This window comes from Malus domestica, chromosome 16 (assembly GCF_042453785.1).
Source record: "Malus domestica chromosome 16, GDT2T_hap1".
NCBI classification, from domain to species: domain Eukaryota; kingdom Viridiplantae; phylum Streptophyta; class Magnoliopsida; order Rosales; family Rosaceae; genus Malus; species Malus domestica.
In genome coordinates, this window is record NC_091676.1 from 8,836,529 (window position 1) to 8,857,038 (window position 20,510).

The 20,510-nt window shown below is 39.8% G+C and overlaps 4 protein-coding genes across 5 annotated transcripts; 1 reads left to right on the top strand and 3 right to left on the bottom strand.

Annotated features, from left to right (window-relative positions):
• Positions 1-14: 14 nt before the first annotated feature.
• On the top strand, positions 15-2,710 carry LOC103403194 (uncharacterized). The gene is made up of 10 exons (XM_029096004.2): positions 15-258; positions 374-445; positions 563-642; positions 1,112-1,211; positions 1,305-1,358; positions 1,476-1,553; positions 1,714-1,811; positions 1,904-1,961; positions 2,183-2,304; positions 2,408-2,710. The coding sequence occupies exons 1-10, from the start codon at positions 43-45 to the stop codon at positions 2,559-2,561; spliced, it is 1,032 nt and encodes a 343-aa protein (XP_028951837.2). The 5' UTR covers positions 15-42; the 3' UTR covers positions 2,562-2,710.
• A 24-nt stretch (positions 2,711-2,734) lies between these two features.
• Positions 2,735-10,018, bottom strand: LOC103403193 (uncharacterized). Its single transcript, XM_008342025.4, has 11 exons — positions 9,678-10,018; positions 8,657-8,719; positions 8,448-8,518; positions 7,285-8,133; positions 7,094-7,187; positions 6,869-7,018; positions 6,066-6,764; positions 3,800-5,971; positions 3,630-3,690; positions 3,366-3,508; positions 2,735-3,177 (listed from the first exon to the last, which is right to left on the bottom strand). Exons 1-11 carry the CDS (start codon positions 9,751-9,753, stop codon positions 2,846-2,848), a joined length of 4,710 nt encoding a protein of 1,569 aa, XP_008340247.3. The 5' UTR covers positions 9,754-10,018; the 3' UTR covers positions 2,735-2,845.
• A 1,327-nt stretch (positions 10,019-11,345) lies between these two features.
• Positions 11,346-12,909, bottom strand: LOC103403195 (BAG family molecular chaperone regulator 5, mitochondrial-like). Its single transcript, XM_008342027.4, has one exon. It carries the CDS (start codon positions 12,163-12,165, stop codon positions 11,452-11,454), a length of 714 nt encoding a protein of 237 aa, XP_008340249.3. The 5' UTR covers positions 12,166-12,909; the 3' UTR covers positions 11,346-11,451.
• Positions 12,910-15,432: 2,523 nt separating this feature from the next.
• Positions 15,433-19,379, bottom strand: LOC103403197 (uncharacterized). 2 transcript variants are annotated; one of them, XM_017323437.3, is made up of 11 exons: positions 19,033-19,240; positions 18,157-18,934; positions 17,876-18,048; positions 17,598-17,756; positions 17,355-17,504; positions 17,117-17,260; positions 16,762-16,918; positions 16,480-16,652; positions 16,265-16,320; positions 15,953-16,055; positions 15,433-15,842 (listed from the first exon to the last, which is right to left on the bottom strand). In XM_017323437.3, the coding sequence occupies exons 2-11, from the start codon at positions 18,368-18,370 to the stop codon at positions 15,753-15,755; spliced, it is 1,419 nt and encodes a 472-aa protein (XP_017178926.3). In that variant the 5' UTR covers positions 18,371-18,934; positions 19,033-19,240; the 3' UTR covers positions 15,433-15,752. The 2 variants fall into 2 exon arrangements, with proteins under 2 accessions (XP_017178926.3, XP_008340251.3); XM_008342029.4 differs by having other exon boundaries at positions 18,157-19,379.
• Positions 19,380-20,510: the final 1,131 nt, after the last annotated feature.

Genomic DNA, 20,510 nt, shown 5'->3' on the forward strand with positions numbered 1-20,510 from the left:
ATGTGATACTGAAGCAGTGAAACGGTTTATAGCCATAATCCAATGGCAACGGCCGCGAGGGTCACATCTCTTCTGCTTTCACCTCCAGCTGCACTCCCTTTGGTACGACTTAAACGTACGCGACCATTTGCCCACATTTCAACGAAGACCCGGCTCATTGCCTCTGCTTCTGCTGCTGCTGCTGCTTCAATGGCTTCCACTGCCAGTAAACCCAAAATCATAGATTCACATCTGCATGTGTGGGCATCCCCTCAAGAGGTACAAGTAAAACCCACCAAAGTTTTTTAACTGCTCTGCAAGTCTCTACTAATTTTTTTATTGATTTTTCTCAAGTTAATATGGTATTTGGAATTTTGGGTTTTGGGTTTTGTAGGCTGCGGATAAATACCCTTACTTTCCTGGCCAAGAACCCACTTTGCCTGGAGATGTCGATTTCTTGCTTCAGGTGTGATCATATGACTTTCATCAAGCTGTCTCTTTTGTGTGTATTTCTTGTTTGATCTAATAATATTTTAGTTGAAATTATATGCTGATTAAATATGCTGATTTTCTCCCCTTCCAGTGTATGGAAGAAGCAGGTGTTGACGGTGCACTTATCGTGCAGCCCATTAATCACAAATTTGATCATTCTTTGGTGACAAGGTCTGTTTACGTTTGATCTTTCTTCAAATCGATGTCGAAGTTATTCTTCTCCGATTTCTCCTACTATAGTAAGATAGATTACTTGAGATAATGTCAGTCACGTTAACAACAAAATCATGAAGCTTTAGTTGACATGGGAAAAATATCTGTATGGTACCTGATCTTATGTTTCGACTGTAAAACCCGGTAGCTAGACGGCTCAACTGCCAAATCGCAGCATCAACATTATTGCTGTCATGTCTCACAGAATCAAAGTTTGTATCCCAATTCCCACCTAGTGAACTTTGCGTTCCCTGTTGACTTGAATTTCAGAACTAATCAACTAAGGCTAATGGTCAGAAGTTCATCACGCCATGTCCGACACTTCTTAGTCATGCTCCATCTAAGTTGTATCTTCCACATTTATAGTTCTTTACAACATATCATTTAAGGTTATAGCCTAAACCTTATTGCTTTTATCTTGGGACAGTGTGTTGAAGAAGTACCCTTCTAAATTTGTCGGTTGTTGTCTAGCAAATCCAGCCGAAGATGGAAGTGGGATTAAGCAGCTTGAAAATCTCATTTTGAAGGTCTTTGGATAATTTCCTATAATTTTAATGTTAATCGGGTTTTTCTCTAATATCTTCAAGGAATTACCTTGTCAAAATTTTCTCTTATGCTAGGATAACTATCGTGCTGTTCGCTTCAATCCATATTTGTGGCCTTCTGGTCAACAGGTAATTTAGATGTTTTTGAACTTCTGTACATGTTTTAAGATGTACATATCCCGGTGAAACGCCACAAAATATGGAGTAAGTTTGTCCTAAAGTGATAACACTTGAGGGCTTCTGCAGATGACCAATGAAGTAGGAAAGGCAATGTTCTCTAAGGCAGGAGAACTTGGAGTACCAGTTGGTTTCATGTGTATGAAGGTGTTCCTTATCCTTTCTTATTATCTTTGGAAAATTGGTTGCAACTTTTTGTTCTATTACTCTCTGTGTGTGCGCGCGTCTGTGGGAGAGGGCAGGGAGGAGTTGGGTGCTATTGGAGTTTCAGATATGTTTATTTACTAAAAAAAAATGGGTAATTCAGGGCCTCGGTTTGCACATATCAGAAATTGAGGAGCTGTGCACGGAGTTTCCATCAACAGCTGTATTGCTTGATCATTTGGCTTTCTGCAAACCACCAATGTGAGTTTTCCCATAATTTACTTTGCTACAAAGAATCAATGTTTCTGCAGACCATTTGCAACTCTTCTTACTTTAAGGTTCTTTTCTTGTAGAAACGATGAGGAAAAGCTCGCTTTCTCTGCACTTTTACAGCTATCCAGATTCCCACAGGTAAAAAGGCTCCAGAATACCTTCTCGTAGTTACATATCTGCTGACCGAGGAGGGTGAAAACGACTAGATTATTGGATCGGGTATAAAACAGAGTCATGAATCCTTGCAACCACTTTGGCATCTCTGTCCAATGCCTGTTCACTTCTCTTGTTCCCCAACTTATAGTTCACCTACATTGATAGTCTGATTCTTAAGCATAACGTGATATTTTCGTGGCCAGGTCTATGTCAAATTCAGTGCGCTGTTCCGGTTGTCGAGAATGCCATTTCCGTACGAGGATTTATCTCATTTACTGTCCCAAGTCGTGTCGAGCTTTGGTGCTAACCGCGTCATGTGGGGCAGGTAGCCGTGTTTCTCTTGTTTCTTTTGATTGAAATTTGAAACAAATTGCTTCCTTCCTGATCGGGCAGGAAGCAGATTCTAACACTAATAGTCTTCGTTGCAGTGATTTTCCATTTGTTGTTCCCGAGTGTGGCTATAAAGGAGCCAAAGAAGCCGTTTCTCTCATCGTCAATGGAGTGCCGCTATCGTCTTCGGAGTTGGAGTCGATCATGGGAAGAACAGCGTTGCAACTCTTCCGAAATCAATGGCTTTCCTAAGTTCAAAATGTAAGCAAACATGTGCCAGTGAAAGGCCGATAATCATACTGATATTATCCCAACTTCGATTTTAATTTCCATCTATACAGATGTATCATTGGATCACTATCCTTGAAATTCAGATCGCTGATCAATCGATCTTTATCAAACCACTACGGATGGAGACGGGGAGAGAAAAAATAAAAGAATTTTCACCCGGAGATGCTTTACATCGAGTGTTCTAAACCTCTATACAAGACTATCATGAAACGGAGATTTACACATAAATTACACAACAAACGGGCCTAATCATCTATGCGATGGATTTCGCCCATCATTATCCGGTTGCTGGTAACTTTAAAACCGAGGAGGGCAGGATCGATTTGCCTCCCTTTCTTTCCCTTCTTTTTGCCACTCCGGTTCCCTTGCATTGCATCTTCTCCCGCCGTCGCATGGGCATCCGTCGGAGCCAGCTTCTTGGTATTACTCTTAAGCATATCCATAAATGAGGCCTCTGACACATCAGCATCGCTGGTGGAAGAAGTACGGCGAAATTGAATTTCTTTCTTTGAAGATGACGGCAAGGCATCAGAACCTTGGTTTACTGGATGAACAACAACGGGGTCTTGCCTCCCCCCTGTAGATTTCAGAAAACAGTATTTGTCAATCTGATTGCAATTAAGAATCTTCCCACATTGCTGCCACAAAGGGTTAGAACAACGTAGGTGGAGCTATAAAGTTGTTAACCTTTGAGATAAGCAACTAGACCGACCGCAAACCGGTCGTGCCAAGATAAGAAACAACTAGAGAGCTAGATGTACATACCATCTGGAGCAGCACTTGCACTTTGTCCTCGGAAGACTGGATTAGAGATCAGTTCTGACAATCCTTCGTGGGATGCTGAAGCGCTTGAGACAGGAGGTCGTCTCAGCAGAATATTATCTTGAGTTTTGGATGGGGCTGGAACCCTGTAGCATTGTACCGGAAAAAGAAAGAAAAGGAATTACTTCTATACATGCTCTGAAGAATTTACATAAGAATTTGGATGATCAAGACAAGGGACCAATAAGAGCAAGGTCGTATATGTACCGATCCCTGGTTGTTTCTTCCGCAAATGAATTACTTCGGCCAATCTTGTCGCTATGAAAGCCTACATTCCCCCATGGGAACACACAAAATTTAGAAAACCAAAACTCTTACATGAACAATTTTGAGCATTATGCACTGCGTCAATATTAAAAAGAAGCAACAAGAAATACCTGAAACACCAGATGACGAACGCATGTTAAGGGAATTTGCTGACCTCTCCTCATAATCTGGAGCAGCCAACACTGCTTGTTCAACCATTTGTTCTCGAGTGTCAAACGCTTGTCCCCTAATGATCCCCTCACTCTTCGTCCCACGCTTCCTTCCCTCCAACTCCGAAACCTCTTTACTGATAGAAGACTTACTAATGATGTTAGAATTTGTGTAAATCGGCTGACTCGTAGCATTGATGCCAGCCAAGAATGACTCTCTCTCAACCAATGCTCCAGAATCAGATCTATACACCAACTTTTCATTGCTTTCCATGCTGCTGGCCCGCTCTTCCTGTGGGAGCTCCATATGATTTGAACCATATGATCCTACTCGAAATGAATTATTTAGACCTGCTTCTTGGTCTGAATGAAGACTGAATGGGTGACTTGAAGAGCTTGAACCAGAGTACATGCCAGATGAAGGCCTTTTATCAGAGAAGATGCCATTGTTGACATTCAATGACTCAGCAGGTTGATGGGCTGATTTTTTATGGAGTAACTCCATCAATAGTCTCTTTGAATGCTCTTCATTCAATCCATCTGACATCCATAAACCTCGATCCTGAGAAGGAATATTGATCTCTGACTCCCTTTTCTGCCGCTCAGCATTAATATGCAACTGCTGAAACCGAGAGTCCATCCAATCATTTTCTAGCTGTTCATTCTTCTCAGGCCAGTGACCCTCAATTGCATCCAAATGTGAAGCATGAAATTGGTTAGGAAGAGGGTGATGAGGATTATGAGAATGGATTCCAGATGAAAATGTTCCCAATTGACCACCCGATGGCATCCGTCCAAGGGAATCCTGCATATCCAAGCCCTGAGCACGAGCCATGGCATTTACAGCATCCAAGTTCATCCCTTGTGCCCCAGCAGGCAGTGACATAGACCGCTCAAACGGATGAGAGCCAGGCTCATAAAACCCTTGCTGAAGTCGATCCTGCAATGAAAGATTACGGTCAAGTTGGCTAAGCTGCTCCTCATGGGATGGCCTCTGTTGCTTCTGATAAAATTCTAAAGGACTAAATCCGGAAGAGTGAGCTCGCTGAGCACCAGCATGGGTCCTCAAAAACTGATTTGATTCATCTGCTGGCCAGACAGAACCACCATGTCTGTCGTCTTCCATCCTCTGTCTCATCCCCGTTGGTAACTGCCTGGCTTGCATCTGATGTTCCAATGATTGAATTTGTTCATGCTGCGCACGAGACAGTAGATCAAGAAAATCTGCTTGTGGGGGTGACTGACCAAACTTCGCTTGGACAAGCTGCTCCAAAGATGGATCAACATGCCTTGGAAAATGGTGAGACCTTTGTTGGAGTTCATGCATAAGGCGCTGCTCTAATAGAACCTGTTCAATAACGTTGTTTGCTCTGACAGGATCAATGTGTGGCTGCCTAAGCGCAGGATCATGCATTTGACCACGCAGCAGTTGTTCAAGAAGCACCTGTTGCAGTTGGGACTGCTGTTGCTCCTGTAAAAGCTTCTGCTGGTGATGAAACTGCTGCTGTTGCAGTTGCTGATGTTGCTGGAGCTGAGCCTCCCGGTGCTGTTGCATCTTAAGTGCCAAAAGATGATCCAGATCTGCTGAAGAATGGTTGGCTAACTGTTGGTGGATAAGATTCTGACTTGGCAAATGCTCTAATGCTGCATCATTCAAGTGTCCAAAGCTAGACAACATATTCCGCTGTTGGAGCTGCTGCTGTCGAATTTGCTGTGACATAAGCTGCTCCGCTAAATCATAATGACTGGGTTCCTGTTCCATGTGTGCCAATTGACGTGGGGCTACCATGTCTTGATACAGGCTTGTATCAGAGACTGCATTTTTTCTATGAACATCAGACCATGTCTCAGCAAGAATCGCTGTATCAGAAATTCCACTAAATGGAACAGCCCTCCCCATGTTAGAAGGCCTATTGGCTGGCTTGACTTGTTTTGTTTGACCGCCTTCTAACTCAGACCAAAGCAAGCCAAAGGGGTGCAACTTATTATCATTCTGAATAGGCACACCAGATTCTGTCAGCTCAGTTGGAGAAGGAAGGTGGCCAATAGAATTTTCAATAGAATCATGAATGGCTCCAGAAGATCTTGCAGTAGAATAGCCGGTGGTTCCAGGTATTCCTGGAAACACAATATCTGGAAAATTAAAGATGAAATAGGATGAGATAACGGAAAAACCATCTGTCAGCACAATAAACAGACCAAAAAGAATTTATTATTACAGACAAACCTTCATCTTCTGCACAAAAATCATTAAAGCTTTGACCCGTTGAATGTGGCAGTTGTAGTGGAGCTTCAGGCTCAGAATTTCTAGGTTGAATATGCAGAGTTGAAAGGCTATTTAGATCGGAAGAAGGTAAGCTAGACTCTATATTCCCTAAGGAGCCACTTGATTCTTCTATATGAGAAGTTGGATTTACAATATTCCCATGCGCATCCCAAACTTTCAGATGCGGAATGACCTCCCCCAATTCTTTGAAAGGTGTTCCTTCAGGAGTATCTGCCAATCGAACAGGCAAGTCTGTCCCAAAAAACCCTTGTTCAAACCATGAAATAATGTCTACCCCCAAATATGGTCCCTGAACCGCCCCTTGAGGATCAAGGTAATACAAACATAAATCCTCAGGAGGGACATCCCTTTCTAACTCTTTCACCCGAGAATTATTATTCAGATTCTGCTCAGACGAGCCAAAAGCATAGAGAGTATTTGAACCATCGTGAAGTTTTGATCTTAAGTCAGAAGTTGCAAACTCAATGTCATTCGACAAAGAATGGCTGGATAAAAAAGAAGCTTCATTTTTCCTACTGCCACCATCAGTCTCAACATCACTGCAGATACCATTACTTTTCTGAAATGTTTGAGAAAATCCATCAAGGTCCTTTTCTGCACTAGATTTGGTTTCCCATTCTTTATGATTGACATCTTTTTCTGCAATAAAATAAGTAGACTGTTCAGATGTTCCAGTCAACAATACCTTCATATAGTTCAATACAACAGACAACATGCCAAATCAGAAATGAACTGCAACTCACCATCTACCACATTCCTTTGTGCACCAGAATTCCATGAAGTCCCATAATCATCAGCATTTGCAGACTCCTGCAAGATATTGTTTGTCTCTTCGGTGATGCTCGAGGGCAAAATACCCAGAACTCCATCAACAGCTTCCAAGTCTCCGCCACCTAGAGAATGAGTGTTTTACAAATTCGACAGTTCCAAAAATGGACGCAAATTGGGAAATATTGAGTTGAAAATACCTGTATTGTTTTCAGTTGATCTTCCCTTTCTAAATGAATTGTATACTACCCCACTACTTGTAATCTTTCCGTTCCATATATCACTGAGGATGGCCTATTAGCAATACACGAACCAATTAAAAACCATAAAAGAATCAGTACGTTAAAGAAAAATAATCCACATTCACAAGATGCCCAATCCTATCTCTTACCTCCTCTTCACCATCGGGGGCAAGAAAAGCTAATGGCTCCACAAAGCCCACTTGAGTTGTAGGAGGCGATTCTTCCATCTCATCTGGCATGGTAGCAAAAGATAGATCAAGCTTTCGCTGGCGATAAATGTCAAGAAGCTTTCCCCTTGGGTAGCAAAAACTATCAGCTGAGTGCCTAGGTTTCCCAGGAACACTTTCACTTTTTCCAGAAGGAGCAGAGCCAATAACACCTGCAGATGATCTCCCGACACCAGATGCCCTCCCTCTTCCAAGGGTAAATCCCAAATTTGAACCCTCCACCCGTCCTTTTTCAAGTCCAAATCCTGGTGCAGCACGGTAAGCATTTGACCCACCAGAGTGAAGATCCCTATGGCGTGGCCTCCATTTATCCCGAGAATCTGACTCGCGCTCAGAAGCTGAACGGTTGTTACCTCCAAGGGATTGATTGTCACTGTTACTGTGAGCATATTCCTTCTCCACATCTGTTTTCTTTTCAGTTCGAGTCTCCTTTTCTTTGTCTTCAGGACCCCACCTTGATGACCATTTGCTATCACGCCGTGCTTCATGTGCAGAAGTACGGCCATCATTCCACCTTTCAGATGCAGGCAGTGCCCTATTGTCAGTTGTGTCTCTCACTGGAACACTGTCGACACGGCGTTCTGGTTTCCTTCGGTCTCTTCTGCCACCAAGCAAGCTAGTTTCTCTTTCCTCTTCACGCCAACGACGGCTACTTTCACTTTCAGTGGCAGGCCGCCTCCAATCTTTTTTGTCATCAGATCCTTCCAAACGCCAACCTTCCTTCTGGTTGCTATCAGTAGAGTTTCCAAGGGAACTTGGGCCGCGCATTTCCTGTAATATACAGCAAATTTAATGACTAGTCAGCTAAGTTGTGAATTTCCAAGTAATCCAGGTTTAAATGGCTGTACATTGATTATATGTTGAGTTTTCACTATATGCAGATAAAATCAGAGTATGAAGAAAGCAGCTGCACAATTCCAAGTACAAAGTCTTTTTTTTTTCGGTAACAAGTACAAAGTCTTTCAATAAGTATAGAGGATTGAATTAACTACAACTAATCCTGATTCAGGGAGATAACAGAAGAACATATACCCAAAAAAAAAGTCAATTAACACTAAAAGAAATTCAATCTCTAGAACACATACCAACTTAGACTCACTGGGTTTGGCATAAAGCCACTGGGGGGACAAAGGTATGCTCTCTGAGGCAGCTGGATCTGCAAAATTTATAAATTAGCAATACAAAATCAGATGAAAGTGAGACGAAACAAACAACAAATAGGGGAAGCAAAATATATTACTTAATCGACTCTACAGCTCATGAAATTAATGCTAAAAACTTGAACAAAGCTCACCTTTCGAGTCATCAGATGACCCAATAAGCACCTTTTCTTCATCATTTCCTCCAGAGGCTTCAACTGCCAAAACACGAACACATATTAAAACACAAATCTATGTTTATGCTCTCATTACAAAGCCACTCAATGTTCCACACTAATCCAGTAATAAAGTCGCTGACCCCATAACACTAGATGAACCATAAAGGAACTGTACATTTTTGTTAACTGCAAATAAAGATATAATAGTGGAACTGAAATTCAAAGAGCATTTCTGGCGAGGAGAGAACTATAGCAGCCATTAGTGAACTCCAACAAAAAAAATAAAAACAGTGAGAGCTTAATAATAGTAACCACTTGAACTACTATGAATACTAACTCCCTAGATTCGCTTTCATTGCACACCAGAATAAATCTCAAGAATTCTTGACATCCATGATTGCACTACAGTTGATCAGAAAAATATAAGTTCTCCCTTTCACTGATTCAACGAAAGAATTTAACCGTAAACCATCTTTGTCATCGAAAGAGGCGATAACAATCAACAAATTGAATACTTGATAACAATCATCTTTGTCATCTAAAGACTGTAGCACGTGCAAATTTCTTTACTTGATCTTAAAACATAAAGATCAATGAAATACAGAACACAGAATCAATAGGATAATTCAATATGGCGATAGTAAAAACACGAAGGATTACAATACATTAGTGTTAAAGATCAAGTTCGAATGCTAAAATTACAACAACAAAAAATGAGAGAAGAAAAACTGATTTGAACAAAATCCAATACACGATACATTCAACCAAAACATAAAAATTCGAACAGCTCAAGATGCAGGAAGCCGAAATTAAGGAACCTGATGCCGAAAGAAATAAAAAATGAACTGGTCCAATACATACTTAAACGCTCCAGATCAGTAACCATTCACCTTACATTAGCTTCACATCGATCAAATCCAATGAATACCCAAATCGAAAAAAAATTGAATTGCCAAGGAAATAAAATTGCAGGAGAAAACTGAAACGGCGGAAGTACCTTTGGAGGTCCAGGACTGATCGGAGGGTTTGGAGGAGAGGAGATCGTCGGGCAGATCGAGCTTGCCTTCCGCCATCGAAAAGTGAGGAAGTCGGAGGGAGGGGGAGAGGAGATCGAGAGAGGGAGAAGAAGCGCGCAGTGGATTGGAGCTCCAACAGAGAGAGAGGGAGATTGTGCGTTGAGGATTGAATTTTTGAAATTCAGAAAATCTAGGGTTTCGCAGAAGAGTTTTGTACAACGACACTGAGAGCAGAGAGAGAGAGAGAGAGAGAGGTGGCAGAAGAAAAGGGTGAGTGTTTTGGGTGGTGGTCAGAACAGCCAAATCAACTAATCAAGTAAACGATTTCAGGTTGCTTGTTTAGTAGAATAAATAATAGTTTATTTAAGGCTAATTATATTAACATCCCACAAATTGTTGAATAAACCCCACAAACTTAATACACCCCACATTTATTTTTTCACTTAAAGTTTTATCTTAATACACCCCATTTACTTTTCCATAATACCCCACAACCCACATTCTCAATATACATATTATATTTTGTACATACACCCCACATTTTCTTTACCCCCCACATTTCTCAAATCTTATAACACTCATTTTTAATTTTCAGAGATTGAATCTAACCATATGAACACTGAAAGATGAATATGAATATAGAAATTTAAATAATACAGCAAACGCAAGATTAAATAATTATCGATATCATCGAAATCGCTAAAACAATGAAAACTATGAAGTCTTACCTCATGCGAAGCTCCTAAAACATTGATTTTGTGTTCCATTCGTCAAAAACAATTTTTCTTAATCAACATGTTTGATAGTTGAGAAGATAAATAATACGCTAAAAGTGATTTGGGATGTATTTATAAATCTTTATTTTTTTTAAAACCTAATAACGTCAAAATTGTTATTGCATAGTGAAGTAAATAAGTCATTTAATATTAAATTTTAATGTAGGATGCATTCAATATTTTGTAGAGTGTTAATATAAAAACCCTTATTTAAAATTAAACAATGTTTTGAATTAAATAATAGAGAACTTTAACGAAAAACTTTCGGTATTGTTTATTTTAACAAAAAATAATATTTTTACACTAAAAATTCAATCTGTTACCCTTTATTTTACCTTTTATTTTGTCCTTATCTTTAAAACTCAAAATTTTCAAATAATTTTCATTAATTTTCTTTAAATAATATTAAATATTTTTACTTTTGGATTTTCAACTCCTGGGAAAAAGGCGTTAAAGAAAGGTTTCATGACTAAACTGTCAAAAAGCCAACGAATTTTTTATTTTTTATTTATTTTTGGCTTTTGAGTTTATTGGCCGTCAACTGCGAACTGGACTGAAACGCAGTGTCGTCGCAAAGTGAATAGGTTGGGCTTGGTTTGAGTCTTGCGTTTTATCCATCCCAAAACTAACCACAACACGGCCCATGAGCTATAATTTTGTTTGTTATTTTATATAAACAATACTTTTTTTTTAACAAACAATATTATTTATTTAAAAGAAGCGAATATATATTCTTTTATACAAAATAGACCAATCATGTTTTTTTGGGGTCAAATAGGCCAATCAAATGATAAAAACACATGAGAGCGTTGCGAACCGAACCCCAATCAACTTACAAAATCAATGTCGCCAAGACACCAAAAAAGCATCAAATTTCATCAATCAAATAATTCAGTTTCCGAATGCTTTACAACAAAAGCCAAAATGTAAATAGAAACACGAGCAAAAGTCAAAATGTAAATAGGAAGATAAGCAAATGTCATTGTCTCCTTGCATTATTTATTAACTTGGTACTTGGACACGAAATCTGTAGTCGCAGCAGCATGCCTTCTTCCTCTCTGCATACCCACGCATTTCCGTGTGGAACAGTTTCGATGTGGGCTTCGGCTGCCGATTCCAATTCCAAGGACTGCAGATTCGGAGTCTCGTCCGAATTTACAGGGGATTCGGATTGCAATTCTAGGGTTTGGTCGATTTGGGGACTTTCAGCAACAGCGCTGTCCACTCTCTCCTGCAAAGCAATCGCCTTTTTTATCACGGCCCTCCTGAGATCCCTAACTCCAGAGTCGACGCCCTTCACCGAATCCAACTTCAACAGCAAGTTCATCAGCGTCTCGTTGACCCTCAGCCGCTCCTTGGCGTCCCTCCTCATCAATTCCACCGCCTCTCGCTTCGAAGTCCGCTTCTCGATCTCACCGACCTCGACTCTGATGGCGGCGATCTTCCTCACGCTTTTCCTCACCATAAACCCTCTGAACGCCTTCTGGATTTTCAGCGCGGAATCCGACCGGCTGCGCTCCGACCCGACGTAGTGGACCGGGATTGAGACCACCTTCGGCGACGGGTCCGCTCGGCGCTGGACCGGGACTTGCCTCGCGTTCTGCGGGTTCTGATGTTGTGGCGCGAAATTGGTCTGCGGGTACCGTTGTTGTGGGGCGAAATTGTGCCAATGCCTTCTGAAGAATGGATCCATGGGTGACGAGAATCTCGAAATCTTGAATGAAAACGAAGACGATTTGGAAGCTTAGACGAACAACTTTTTCTTGGGAAACTTTTCTAATTCGATGATTGAGAAACGAAGGTTTGGGATATTTTATATAGAAAAGGGGATATTTGATCGAGGAAGGGCGCGAAAGTTCCAGAAGTTTCAAGTATATAAACTTGGCATGCTCAAATCTCTAAATATTAGAAAGCCAGAAAGTCAGAAGTTTAGTGCTTAAAGTTTCATAAAAAATAATTGAACTATAAAGCCCTTCGAACAAAAATATTTAAATTTACTGTTAGGAATATGGATAAAGGATAGAAATCTCCAAAAAAAAAAAAAAAAACAAAAGCAGAAAACACAGTAAATAAAAAATAAATTAAAAAGAAAAAAATGGAAACATGAACTTGAGGGAACCCACGTTGCAGACATAACGATTCCAGTTCACTTGATTGCTGCAACCTGTATAACTGCTACATACGTACTGCATAAAAAAAATCCACAACCCAAAACTCACTCATAGTAGCCTCTGCCTTGCCTCATTCCTCATATCCTGATGGTTCATTCTCTCCATTCGATTCGATTTCGGTGAGTTCTTTGTGTTATAAATTCTGATATTTTGCGTATAATTTTGGTTTTTGGAATTTCGAATTTGTACCGACTTTGCTCTAATTAATTTTAATTTCGTCTGTTATTGTTGGGTTTGAGTAAATTTCGAACCTTTTGTTTTCGTTGTTGAAATTTTTGAGTTCTATCTGTTAAATATTTGTTAAAAGACCCGAATTATCTGTTCGAACAATGTGTATAGCCTATGAAAATTGAACAAAAAGTCATATGATCCATGATTTCTTCCTTCCTGGTCGACTAGAAAACCTTCTGGAGCTTCATGGTGGTCGCACATCTCCTCCTCTCTGCTCCTCCTCCAAAACTGTGAAGATTTATTTACAGTTATGTATTTATGTTTCGATAATTGCATGTTAAAATAATGTTTTGAATTTGTGATTTAATGTAATTGGGCTTTAGAAAAAATTTCTTGATTATGTCGAAGGTTTCATAATCGTGATGTTGAGAGAAAGAGAGCAAGAACCACATTCACATAATATATTCACTATAGGTGTAGAAGCTCAGTTCTCCCGTTTTTTGGCCAATTCCAAAGGCGCTGAATTGCTTAATTTTCTTTTAAAAAAATTTGAACTTCAAATATATATATAATTTTTTTTCTTTCGGTTTTCTGATTTCTGGTTGTGTTTCAGGGCATAATAGTGGGAGTTGAGTAATGGAGTTGCTGCCATGCAATGGAGTATAGCAGGAGGCAGAGGACCTTTCACTCCATCTCAATGGATGGAGCTAGAACACCAGGTCTTGATCTACAAATACATCCCAATGTGCCTATTTCGTCCACTTTGTTCATCGCAATCAAGAAGGCCATAAATTCTGCATGATTTTTGACATTTTCAAACGGAATTCCCAGGCCCAATTCATGTAATTTCTTCATTTTACTCAAAGGAAAATGATTTCCACACACTTTTTTTTTTCCCTTTTTCTTAAGCACGTTTTTGCTTATTTTGTTGCTTGATTTTTGCTTGATTTTATTTAATTCAAAAGCTAGAAATAAATCTAAAATTTTCATGCCTTCATTCTATGTATTTTTTGATTTTCGTGGGGTTGTGTATGTGCAGTGGGATGATTCTCCAACACCACTGATCCTGAGCAGAACATGTTCACTGTGAATTACAAGGATTTCTTAGGTAATGTATAGATTAGGGATACACTTGAACCTAGATAAGCATGAAAAGCATACAGTTTTGCTTGACCCATCCAATCACAGAATTGTGTACCATCAATTCAAACGTTGTAGAACCAGTTTAATGAAGCTGTAGTTGGTTGTGTGCGTTTGTGTTCAGTGGGAGAAATTTGTTATTGAGAGGGTAAGCCAAGCAAAAACAGATTGATAGTGTTGAAGAATGGGGTAACAATTTAATTATGTGTACAATGAAGAATCACATATGTTATTCTTAAAATGGGTTTGCACAAATTTTGCATAATATGAAGTCACAGTATATAAATGGTATTGCCAAAATTCTTTCTTATTTTGTTCCTTTTTGTAATTAGGGTTGTAAGATTTTCAAATGTATGTAAATATATCGTATATACATTTATAACTTTCTATATGTTTTATACGGTTTTAAAACCCGCAACATTGCGCGGAGACACTTTTGCTAGTAAAGGAGCTAAATCTAGAGTGGACGGTGAGTTAGTAACCATTCTGCACACTTTGTTTGGCCTCTTGCCCACCCTTGTTTTTCTCTTATTAATTATTACCCATTGAACTGCCAAATCAACGAAGAATCAACGGTCAAAATTAAAAGGAGTATACGGAACATAAAAAATTCCTAATTAGAGGGTATTTGGAAAATAGCTCATGTGGTAAAAAAAATAAAAAAATAAAAAATTTAAATCCCTTATAGTGAAGTCCGTTAGGATTTAAACCTAAAAAACAAATTTCCGTTATCTTTGTGTTAACCACAAAATCAAAACTTCATATTTCTGTGAATTTATGCACTCCCTTCGTTGTGGCTCAATATAAATGCTTCAATGATTAATCCAATCAAGTAAAAATGTAATTCTATATTGATCCCTTGTGTTTTCTTTATTCCTAAATTGTTTTCGTGCATGTTTTGGAGAGGAAGTAGGCCCTGCATCTGTTTGTAAGGCCCTCCTTCTCTCTATGATCTCCTCATTTCTGTTTCTTTCCCATAATGTGAGATGACATTGAAGAACCAGTACGGCCCTCCTTCCCGGAAAAATAGGCGCAATGATTACTTGATTGAATTTGAAGATTCTTTCAACCATGAGTGAATTTCCAGTGAGCCACAAACAGGAGAAGGAACACCAGTGAAGGAGGTACACGATGAAGATGCACGAAAGTAACAACTGATGAAGGGGAACAAAACCTAACGGCACATAATGACTTAAATATAGCGAAATGCGGGAAAAACCAGTGAAGGAGGAACACAATGAAGATGCACGAAAGTAACAACTGATGAAGGGGAACAAAACCGAACGGCACATAATGACTTAAATATAGCGAAATGCGGGAAAATGCATGAAACCCAAATGTAGAGATTTAGGATCCTAACCCCTTAAAAAAAAGGGAAGCTTAACAGAGAAACTAATGAAAATTTTGATTTTGGGCTTAATTCCTAACAAAGTTCACCACAAAGGTTTAAATCTGAATTTTTTTATCACATGGCTATCTTCTGAATATCCTATCAAGAGGACCATTTATCCAATTAGGCCTAAAAAAATGTGCATACATCAGTTCTCGTGTTACAAACCCGTGTTTCTCTTTTCAAATGCCAATTTTATTCAATCAACGGGCACTTACAACACTTCAAAGTTTCAAACTTATTTCCCTGATGGACAAACTGATATCGTTTATGGCATTCGTGTCTCTCGTTTCTCTTCCCTCCTATGTTCAATAAACCGACATCTCCTACTTCTAGCATAGCAGCATACTGTCGTGAAGTGACCCCTTTATCCATTGCCTCGCGTGTGGCGTATCTTGAGCGTTGAGCCTAAAGAAAATTCATTCTACTTGGTATTTTGATCCCTGCCCGCTTCAGAATTTCTGCGGAAGCTTGCTTTGCCTTTGCAAGAACTTCTTCCTGTCCAGTTATAATTGGCACCCGTAAGTAAACAATGAAATTTTAGGGCCTGGCTATCCGCCATTAGTCTTCATTTGTATGTCTAACAAGCGAAAAGTATGACAGAATACCTCATCCACGTTCAAAATCTTCTTATCCTTCATAATCCACAGACCATTGCACATTACAGAGACTACATTTTCGGTTCGCATACTGTACACAAGGCTGGAAATGCTGCATATGTAGCAAAAGGAAAAGATTAATCTACCTGAATAAATGGCTATGTTGCAGACAAACAAAACGACTTTTTTTTATACAGATTAGATTGGAACCAGATCCGCTGAAAAGCCAAAAAACTGCCTTAAAAAAACATGGTTCCAACTTTTAGGGTATTTGATTGAAATAAAATTACTGCATATGATTCCTTCGGGGATGGTTCTTACCTGTCATGGAGAGGAACCATGGTCCAAGAGGAAGGATTGATAACAACCAAGTCAGCCTGCCAAATCATGGAAGAAGGAAGCTAATCAGCCTCGTGTTTAAAATTCGTTGAGATATGCACAAATGTGTATGGTATGGCTTTACTTAAAGAGAAAGCTGTATAAGAGATGAAGCAGAAGGACAAGAGAAACTAATTGGAGCTAGCCAAAAGTCCAACCTTTTTCCCGACCTCAAGGGATCCTATTTCATTATCCCAAAGTACTGATTTTGCACCATTTATAGTCACCAACTCAAGAACTGTTTCAGCAGGAAGAGCAGTAGGATCAGTGGTGCCGTTTGTATGAACTTCCCGTCCTTTGTTAATCAGAGAAGCCAGGTACATCTCATCAACTGCAAGGAAGTAAACTATACATGAATTTCGAGGTCCAACCATCAATGTTTCAATGTGCAAACCCCCAAATAAGGAAAAAATGCAAGAGTGGGCGATCAGAATTTCCACCTATGCTCATTCTGTTATTCGAGGGTGCCCCATCTGTTCCCAAAGAGACACAGATGCCAGCATCCAGCATCTCTCTAATAGGTGCAAATCCAAGCATTCGCATTGCAGCAGCAGGGCAATGAGATACTTTGACCCCGCCCCTTGAAAGACAATCAATCTGAAAAGACAGAATAACGGCTTCATACCAGCTAACAAGTTTTTAACCACCAAAGTTATTGATGAACAAGTAACACAATAACATACATAACACTCCAGAGGCTAAAAAGCTCATGATATCTTACTATTAAACACATACAGCTGCATCTACTCCTATTCTGTATATAAAATAGCACGAGCAAGAAAAACCGCAACTCACCTGAGAAGGATTAACCCAAACTGTGTGGGCAGCTAGCAAATTGTTCTGGAGGAACTGTATATTCTCCAAGTGTGTTACCGTTCCATGGTCAACTTTTCGCGTCTCTGTCACAAATTGATTCTCGTATGCTATCTCTGCAACATGCTAAACAATTGAAAACTTGAGCTAAGTCTATGTAAAACTTCAAAATCTCTTTGAACAAGTCCAAAATGCTGGTAGAGTTAGTTGAGTATTATACCATGTGGATTCCAGTTTTCAGTTCCTTGGCAGTGTCCCTTGTTGCAAGCAGCAAATCATCAGTTGCATTCATAATCTGCCTAATTCCTAGCCACACTCTGATGCGCCCGTCTCCGGTGTTATGGTGCTTCTTGTAAAGCTCTTTCTGAGACTGTCCTTAAATGTGTGCGAGCAGTGAGTGAGTGAGGACATTAACTTAACAAAACCAACAAAAAAGCATAAAAGAGCTTAGAAATCAAGTTACCTGGATGCAATCACCGGCGCTCCGACCTGCCCAAGACTTGGGCAGGCCGTCACCTGAGTCCATGGTGGACTCAGCCAAACACGCCCTTAACCCCAGCAACTCCACCGCCCTCGCCATTCCCGACACATGTTGCCCTCCTGCTTCAGCAAAGCAAGTTACCTGTACAAACAAAAAACCAATTCCGCATACGTGGATTAGACCAGTTGCTCGCCCAAGTTCAAATCCTCCTCGTTTATAAATTAAAATAATTTAGAATATCGTAGAAAGAAAAAACTTACACCAGAGTGAATGAGCTCTATGCCACAAAGCAAGGTGGAAATGTACGAATCTTCCTCGCTCATGTTGGACTCGTAGGGCCAAATCCGATCGTGCAGCCACGTCATCAAATCCACGTCATCTGCGATCCCTCTTCCCAGTTGCTGCGAGGTGTGCACGTGCGTATTGATCAGTCCTATTATTTTCAACATTTCCAATTATTTCCTTCGAATTTTGCTTTTCAAAAAATTGGAATTAAATAAGTAAGCAGAGAAATCGGGAATCGGAGAGCGAAGCAGCTGACCAGGGAGGACGATTTGGCCGTTGAGATCGACAACCCGGTGGGCGAGGGCGGAGAACTGGCGGAGTATATCGGAAGACTGACCGACGGCTCTGATCGCGTCTCGCTCGATGACGATCCCGCCGTTGCGGAAGACGCGGCTGTCGGAATCCATGGTGACGATGGTAGCGTTGTGAAGTATAGTCACTGCTGAGGCGAAGTTGGTCGGAGACGCCATCGTTTTCTCAATCTTCTCCGCCGTCGCTTTTGAATTCGTTGAATCTGAACGTCTGCAACTTCGGAAAGGAATTGGATAAAGATAAATTTTTTTATTCCTCAATAAACACGTTCTTGAATCGATTTATTTATTAATGAATTGGATGTCAGCCGTTAGCTTGTTGCTGGCAGCTGGCTGGCGGGGTTTTCAGTTGGACGCTGTCACTGTTACGGTTAGAGAGTTTGTTCGTTTGTTCGTTTTTTTGTGTGGATGAAAGGTGAAATTCATTACCAACACTTACAAACATAAACACAACAAAAACAAACAAAAGATGGGCCTCCAAGACAACAACCAAACAACCCGACCCGAGGGTCGAGCCCGAAAAGGAAAAGCACATAAACTATAAAAACTAAACGCTAGCCTTCTAGTACCCTCGTCACGGCCAATGTACGCCATGGTGACCACAAGCCAGCTTCCCAACCAACACCAGAGGTGAAACCCAACCAAGCCCCAACAAAAAGAGAAGGCACCGTCTTTAATCAAGCTCCACAACGAATCAATCTGCAGCCACCAATGGTAGAAAACCTGGGAGGAAGTCAGTGGATCCATTGACAACAGTGTTGAGACCGACACACAGGTGGAAGGTGGTGGTGCGAACACCCGAGAGCAGAAGCTCTACGTACCTTCCGATAAAGCTGTTGAAAACGGCGGAACAAGGTGGAAGCAGATCGGTTCAAAAGTGAAATTGAGAGAGGCCGAACCCAAGTGGGAGAGAAAGAAGAAGAAAAGGGTGAACGCATGTAAGGGGAAAGGCAGTGGGGGAAAGAAGAGAAGGGAGATAGGCAAAAAGAAATTTTCCGATCGGAGCAAGGAAGGGTTAAAATGGAAGAATAAGGGCTAGGAAACAGAGGGGAAAACCAGGAAAAGCAAACGGAAAAGCAGAAGAAAATGGGTTGCCACCGACCTTCACCACGTCAGCACCACCTTTTAGTGATATTTTATTGAGAGTTTTAACGAAAAGCCGTGTACTGTTCACCTTAACGAAAAATCACATTTTTATACTAGAAAGTCAAACTTGGTATTATTCAATTTACCTTTTATTTTGTCCTTATTGTTAAAACTCAAAGTTTTCAAGCCATTTTCATTAATTTTCCTCATTTTATTTTAAGTCTATGATATTGGGTTTGATTTTTATAATAAAGTTTCAATGTCGTTTAATTATTATACCAGCTTAACCATCACAGGGTGGTCAATGGTGGTATAAATTTCAGGTCCGTATTCTACCGTCACGTTTTGGGTTTGATTTTAAGTGTTGGTGAACCACACGATGGTGGTCAATGAGAGGTTAAGGCCTCAAAAATATGAACTGCCATGGTGCAAAATATATATATATAGATAGATATTGTACTAGCTTCTTGCCACACGCATACGCGTTTAGCAATTAGCCTTTCTATATTAGAGCATGTCTTTTAATTTTTTTTATTTAAATTACTAATTTATATTTTTATTCAAAAGAAAAAAAAAATGAAATGAAGCAAAAACATAAAGTCACCCATGTGAGAGTTTTTAATTTTTTCATAAAGTTTTAACATTAAAATGTGGTGAATTACTTTATCTCTTTTTGGTTCAATTGTAATTTTCTTTTAATTTTCAAAGGACAATATATGGTATTTTGAATGTCTCACCATTTAGGATGCTTCCTTTATTTATATAGATAAGTTGATAACATACCTCAACTCTTCATATGTCGTTTAAAACAAAATCATCATTTTTTCTTCCAAGAAACTAGGGAGACCACATAATTATCATATAGTATACAATCTCATGTCGCAAGTGATTTATACCAACATTTAATGAGAGAAATTCATTATTAGCGTGGCATGTACACATCACTTACTATTAGTGCGCAAAATTTGCATGTCAAACCCAAATGAATCCATGTGAACACTAACAGACTTTAAACCCAACAATCGAAAAAATATAACCCTTGATGGGCTTTTGGATATGTACTGGATTAAAATGAACAAAAATATAAGTGGTTCACTTTACAAAACCTAGGTTATGTTTACTGTGTTGCTTGAATTCTGTTGATTAGAAGACTAAAAATAACGGTAAGCTAATACATCAATTTCACTCTCTCAAATTGTTCGACCCCGATTTT

What these genes read in the sequence shown, in the direction of transcription:
- LOC103403193 (XM_008342025.4), bottom strand. Translation starts at nt 9,753, where the DNA reads ATGGCGGAAGGCAAGCTCGATCTGCCCGACGATCTCCTCTCCTCCAAA. An exon ending in ACAAAGGAATGTGGTAGATG is followed by an intron (nt 6,765 to 6,868) that starts GTGAGTTGCAGT and finishes ATTTTATTGCAG; the next exon opens with AAAAAGATGTCAATCATAAA. An exon ending in TTCGTCATCTGGTGTTTCAG is followed by an intron (nt 3,691 to 3,799) that starts GTATTTCTTGTT and finishes GGGGGAATGTAG; the next exon opens with GCTTTCATAGCGACAAGATT.
- LOC103403194 (XM_029096004.2), top strand. Translation starts at nt 43, where the DNA reads ATGGCAACGGCCGCGAGGGTCACATCTCTTCTGCTTTCACCTCCAGCT. An exon ending in AGCTATCCAGATTCCCACAG is followed by an intron (nt 1,962 to 2,182) that starts GTAAAAAGGCTC and finishes TTTCGTGGCCAG; the next exon opens with GTCTATGTCAAATTCAGTGC. An exon ending in AACCGCGTCATGTGGGGCAG is followed by an intron (nt 2,305 to 2,407) that starts GTAGCCGTGTTT and finishes TCTTCGTTGCAG; the next exon opens with TGATTTTCCATTTGTTGTTC.
- LOC103403195 (XM_008342027.4), bottom strand. Translation starts at nt 12,165, where the DNA reads ATGGATCCATTCTTCAGAAGGCATTGGCACAATTTCGCCCCACAACAA.
- LOC103403197 (XM_008342029.4), bottom strand. Translation starts at nt 18,370, where the DNA reads ATGGCGTCTCCGACCAACTTCGCCTCAGCAGTGACTATACTTCACAAC. An exon ending in TAGAGCTCATTCACTCTGGT is followed by an intron (nt 17,757 to 17,875) that starts GTAAGTTTTTTC and finishes TTGTTTGTACAG; the next exon opens with GTAACTTGCTTTGCTGAAGC. An exon ending in GAATAACAGAATGAGCATAG is followed by an intron (nt 16,653 to 16,761) that starts GTGGAAATTCTG and finishes ACTTCCTTGCAG; the next exon opens with TTGATGAGATGTACCTGGCT.